At 55.2% G+C, this 6,000-nt stretch overlaps 1 protein-coding gene across 1 annotated transcript in view; it reads left to right on the top strand.

Moving 5' to 3' along the window:
• The first annotated feature begins 7 nt into the window (after nt 1-7).
• Nucleotides 8-6,000, top strand: part of LOC102376440 (Golgi integral membrane protein 4-like) — a 63,158-nt gene continuing 57,165 nt past the window's right edge. The window contains exon 1 of the mRNA XM_006018846.3: nt 8-182. Within this exon, the coding sequence (XP_006018908.1) occupies nt 8-182 (175 nt within the window). The remainder of the gene's footprint in view (nt 183-6,000) is intronic.

Genomic DNA, 6,000 nt, shown 5'->3' with positions numbered 1-6,000 from the left:
CGCCGGCATGTGCTCCCGGCGGGAGAAGGGGCTGCTGCAGGCCGGCTTCTGCCTGGCGGCGCTGGCTTGCCTGGGCGCCGGGGCTTTCCTCTACGGCCACTTGCAGCAGAAGGTGCGCGGCGCCGAGGCGCTGGCTCTCAAGCACCGGCAGCAGCAGGAGGCTCTGTCCGCCCAGCTGCAAGGTGAGTGACCAACCCCCCGTGCAAGGGGCTCGAGCCCCTTTGCTCCCTCTGTGCCCCCCTTGGTGCCCAGCATCCCCTAAGTTTCCAGTAAGTGCGGGCAGGGGTGTTGGGCGAAGGACACGGGCTCTGGTATTAGACAGTTGGAAAAAATTCTTCTTTTGCAAGCTTTCGGGGGTAAATAGATGCCCTTCGTGGGGCCGACGAAGCATCTTGAAGCGTGGGTCCTCGGCTCCGGGGGTGTAGCTGGATCCTGGCTGTAGGCTGGGGGAGATGCTGAGTTGGGGTGGAGGGTGTCGTGGGAGCAAGGGAACTGCCCCCCTTCAGGGAGGGAGCTGCGGAGGTCCAGCCTGTGTGTGCTGATTCCTGGGGTACGGAGGCTGCTCCCACCCTGCCCCAAAGCGCTTGTGGGACGGGATGGGCGTTTCTGAGATCCCACAGGCAGCAAACTTTGCTTCCCCCCCCTAAAACCACCCCCCCAGTCTCCCTGCTTGGGGGGATTTCAGGAGAGCGCTCCGGGAGCGCAGAGGTGGAAGGTGCACAGGGCTGTGTCTGAACTCTTCCTTTTCCAGACTGTCCCTTCCAGGCTTCCCGTCGCGCTGCCAAAACTACAGTAGAAATGCTGGCACTTCCCCTACATCCTGAGCATGCCTGTGGCTTTTTTTGTGGAGGGGGTTTGGGGAGCCCCGAGCTGCGGGTCGTGGTCCCGGAAGATGAGCTCGGCTGTAGGTCCTACAGCGCGCGGTTCATACCAGTACGTGTGCCTGCGCCAATCCCAGAGTCTCAAGGTCAAAAGCATCTTTGAAACATGTTTCTCCTAATAAATAATAGACGAGACTCCAGCCGCGGAGTCCAGCTGTTTCTCAGGCCAACATCCAACGTTGCATCTGCTCCAGCCTCCCTTGCATATTAGTGTAGCATCTCCCTACCAGAGCCTGCATTGCCAGGAAACTCTGCAGATCCCGGCTCCGTCACTGACTCACGGGCACTCTCCCTTCTGGGCTAAGCTGTCACGTGTGCGTGTGCGTGTGCGTGCAGTGTGTAACACTGAGCACATGGAGAAATGTGTGGGCAGTTTGGCGCACAGGCTTCTTGCGACCCTGGCTCTCTGGCCTCATCAGCGAAGCAGGTGGAGGAGTTTCCTACGTGTCTCCCAGGGGCACAGGAGGCTGTAGAGCTGCCGTGTGCTGCGTGTGTGCTCAGCGCTGCTTTCCGACGGACCCCTTCTGCTCAAACTTGTGGCATTTCCAGCGCGAGCATCTTCAGCAGAGTCCCAGCAGCTGTCTGAACCCCCGGTCAGAGGCCGCAGCTCTCTGGCACAGGGTTCAGCAGCGCGAACACAGCCCATGTGTCCCACTGAGCACTGGCTGCGGATGGGGGTATACGAATGAGCTGAGGCCCTCCGTCTCGGGCCCTGCGGGCTCGGTGAGCGGGGCTGAGGAAGCAAGGAAGTCGGAGCCAAAACAATTTTCCATCCAAACAGAGTTTATGTGCGAAAGATGGAGGCACAGCGAGTAGCCTGTTGCTGGCGCCTCTAACTCACTCACAACCCACCCAGGAGTAAATACAGCCATTGCCATGGAAACCCTCTGTATTTTGAGAACACGGCCAGTTATTTTAGCCGGGAAAAAAAAAACTTGGATTCAAGTTTGGAGAAGCCGAGTGGCTGGGCACCGACGAAGCAGCGATGTGACGGTGGCACATCTCACTGTGGGTCTCGTGCGGTCTCCCCGGCCCTCTACCAGTAGCGTTGGCCCGGTACTTAAAGCAGAAGGGCAGTCATCAGTTTTCCTGGGTTCTTCCCAGCTCTGCTGCTGAGGCTTTGAGCATTACCAACTTCATGCCCCTCCCTGTTAAATAGGCACAGGATTTCATGGGGAGAGCAGGAGGCTGGAATAGGCTGTGTTTATCCAGCGCTTTACATAACTCTGGGCATCCGTCAAGTATTTCCTGTTCTCCCTGTGGCCAGCACAGCAAGTGGTCAACATTTCTGGCTCCCACAAATAGTTTTAAAGCAAAACACTGGGCTAAACATTACAGTGGGGGGGAGGAAGAAAGCAAGGGGAGGACGTGAGACTTTGTAAGCCTTAGGGACACTTTCTCCTTGGGAGGGAAACATGGCAGCCTCCAGACCTGGCTGCTTTTGTGAAAGGAAGAAGAGCCTGGGGCTTTCTCTGGGTGGGCACAACTCCTGCCCGACCTCCTGGGCCTGGACTGGCATGTGTAACCCTGAGTGCTGGCTCACCCTCCCTGGCACACAGGCGCAGGATGCAGCCAGGAGCTGGCTGGTCCTGCTAATGCTATAACTAGTGTGGGCTGCCAGTGAGGGGCCAAAATCCAGGACATACCCCTGGATGGCTCACAGCCCCACAAGTTGTCTGTGCCCCTTGTGATGCAGGGAGTGTGGCCAGCTCTGGGTACCCAGGCTAGGCCCATATAGTGCTATGTGACTGTGCTGGCACTCGCTTTCAAGTCGTGGGGTTGGGGTCCACGAGACATGAGGCTGGAAAAGGGGTTTGGAGGCAATCTGCCTGGATGCACGTGGTGGCTCTTGTGAAGACCTGGCCCCCACAAAGCCATGCAGTTCTGTGAAGTTTTCTGGCACGTGGCTTTAAGATCCTGTTCTCCCAACCCTCATGTGAGTCGGGCCAGGGAGCAGATGTCTGGCACGGATGCAGTTTCCGTTCCCTCCCTTGTGCTCTGACCTCTCTTCCAGGCTGTCGGGTCCCCTTGCGGGGTAACCCAGCCTCCAGGCCAGGAGGATCCCCCAGTGGGGTCCCCCAAGGCTCTGTCCTTGGGCCAACACTATTCAACATCTTCATTAATGATGTGGACATTGGTGTCAGAAGCTGACTGGCCAAGTTCGCCGATGACACCAGACTCTGGGGTAAAGTGTCCACACCTGAGGACAGGAGGGAGATCCAGGCTGACCTTGGCAGGCTCAGAAAATGGGCAGATGAGAACCTGATGGTGTTTAACACCGAAAAATGCAAGGTTCTCCACCTCGGGACGAAAACCCTGCAGCATGCTTATAGGCTTGGCACAGTGCTACGCTGGCTAGCACTACGGACGAAAGGAACTTGGGGGTCATATTTAACCACAAAATGAACATGAGCCTTCAATGTGATGCTGCAGCTAGTGAAGTGAGCAAAATGCTGGCTTGCATCCACAGACGCTTCTCAAGCAAATCCCAGGACGTCATTTGTTGTACTCGGCCTTCTCACATTGTAGTCAGCCTTGGTGAGGCCGCAGCTGGAGTACTGCGTCCAGTTTTGGGCTCCACAATTCAAAAAGGATGTGGAGAAGCTTGAGAGAGTTCAGAGGAGAACCACGCGCATGATCAGAGGTCAGGAAAACAGACCATATGTTAAGAGGCTGAGAGCTATGGGACTCTTCAGCCTGGAAAAGCGCAGGCTCAGGGGTGATCTGATGGCTGCCTATAAGTTCATCAGGGGTGACCACCAGCATCTGGGGGAACGTCTGTTCACCAGAGCGCCCCGAGGGGTGACAAGGTCAAACAGTCACAAACTCCTCCAGGACCATTTCAGGCTGGACATAAGGAAGAACTTCTTTACTGTCTGAGTCCCCAAGGCCTGGAATAGACTGCCTCCAGAGGTGGTTCAAGCACCTACTTTGAACTCCTTCAAGGGAAATTTGGATGTTTATCTTGCTGGGATCCTATGATCCCTACTGACTTCCTGCCCCTGGGGCAGGGGGCTGGACTCGATGATCTTTTGAGGTCCCTTCCAGCCCGAATGTCTATGAAATCTATGAAATCCAGGGGTGACCGTCTGGATACATTGCTCCTTTTCCAGTGCCTTGGCAGCTGGCATGGGCTTTCTCTCCCCCCCCCCTCCACCCCCAGCCATCACTCATGATTAGAGAGAGCCGTGAGTTAATGCTGGCGCTTGCTCTGTTTTGCAATCTGCTGCTTTTCGCGTGATTCCCTGAAAGCAGCTGCGGCTTGGCATTTGGGGTGGGCGGGTGTCTGTGGCGGAGGTGGCAGGGAAGTCCTGGGTGGCTAGCAGGGATGTGAATGAAGGAGGACTCGGCTGATCCCTGAGACAGAGAGGCTACCAGCAGGAGGAGACACCATCTGGGTGATTAGCTTTGCGGTGGATGGAGCCCAGGGCACATTACCGCCCGAAGTTTGGGTGGGTCTTTGTGGGCTGAAAAACTGCATACTTTGCAGCGATGAGCAAGGCATGTGGTTGCCTACACAGCAATTGCCTTCGCTCGTCCTAGCAAACGGCGCGCCACGTCTACCTATAACGCACCCAAGGCTATGTTGGAGCTTCACAGCTGCCGCAATGGTGCACTCATAAGGGCTCTGTTGAAGGGAGGGAGAGCCCCAGCACTCCTGCTCCAGAACCACAGGCTCCTGACCTCTCGAGTTAAAGGAGACTCAGTTAGCTCTTTGCTATATAGGGCATATGTTACACGATTGCACTTCTTTGATTCCTACCAGTGGGGACAGGAGGAAACCGCCTTCCCAGATCACGACACCACTTTTTGCATTATAAACTGTAGATTTTAATGAAGGGATTTTTATTTGAGGCAAAGCACATGGTGTCACCAGATCCTGGAGGATTCAGAACAACCTGTGAGAGGAGAAAATAGGTGAGAGCAACATCCAAGTCGGCCTGACTTTCAGGGAGTTCAGTTATCTCCCCATCTGAACTGGGGAAGTGCCTTCCAAGAGGCCTCAGAGGGTCCTCAAGGCAGCAGGTGCATAATGGCAAGGAACTGCCAGGAAAAGAAAGTTGGGGGTAGGAGGGTGATCTTTTTTTAAACAGCCAACCTCCGCACACACGGAAAGGAGAACATCCTGGAGCTCCAGGAAACAGCAGGCAGAGTCAGTTCTATTCAGCAGCTCCAGTCTTTGCACTTCAGTCTCTTTGGCAGCATGTGACTGCTTTAGACCTGGAAATCTGGCCGGACTCCAGCTTGGCTAATTACTCTCCAGCCTCCCTCCTATAATTGCAAATGGCTGCGGAGTTCTTCACTCCCTCCCCTCTAAGGTTGTATAGTGGGACTGATAAATCACGGCTGTGTTCCACCCCAGATGTGGGGGAAGCAGTTCCTTTGTGCAGAGCTTTCTTTGGGCAAAGTTTGGGCCCCGTTTGCTCTTATTATTCGGGACAGAAGGGCATTCTCCGAGCGTGGGGAAGGCTTCTCTTGATGCTGATGGGGCAGGAGAGCCCGGGGGTCCATGTTTGGATCAGAGCCTGTGCGGTGTGGAGCATGCATCTTGCCTAGAAAAAGGCCTAGCTTGCCAAGCCTGCACGAAGATTTTTGGATTCACCCGAGTTTCCCCATTTGTAAGATGAGGTGAGTATCCCCTGATGCCTCACAGCAGATAGAGGCTGCCGCAAATACCTGAGTGCTTGCACGCACACTGCTGTGCGCTCCAGGTCCATCCCCTCCCCGTGATACCATATGGCTTCCTTGTAGGGAAGCTGTAGCTGTTGTTCTTCCCTTGCGTGTGCGCCGTGTGTCTTGCTGTGCTGCGAGGTCTGGCAGCGCTGCAGTGTTTACTCACCATCGGGGACGTTTGATCGTGCCTCGCTTTGGTTTGGCTCCCTGTGGCTTGGGTTTCTAATGGTGATGCACAGTACAGATTTCTTGGGTCGGTGAATCCTGACGATCTGTCGCTCCAAATCTTAAATCTACCCGAGGTTTGGGAAACTGAATGCAAAGCTTGCACAAAGGAAAGATCCTCTTTGCTCAAATACAATAGAGGTCCTAAAAGCAATGGATGCCATCAAAGGCCTATCTCCATTGCAGACTGTAGCAGCCATGACTTATCGCTGTAACCCTG

The sequence above is a fragment of the Alligator sinensis genome, unplaced genomic scaffold (genome assembly GCF_000455745.1).
Source record: "Alligator sinensis unplaced genomic scaffold, ASM45574v1 scaffold569_1, whole genome shotgun sequence".
NCBI lineage: Eukaryota > Metazoa > Chordata > Crocodylia > Alligatoridae > Alligator > Alligator sinensis.
The sequence above is the reverse complement of the archived record's forward strand: the minus strand, read 5'-3'. Positions and strand labels throughout refer to the sequence as shown.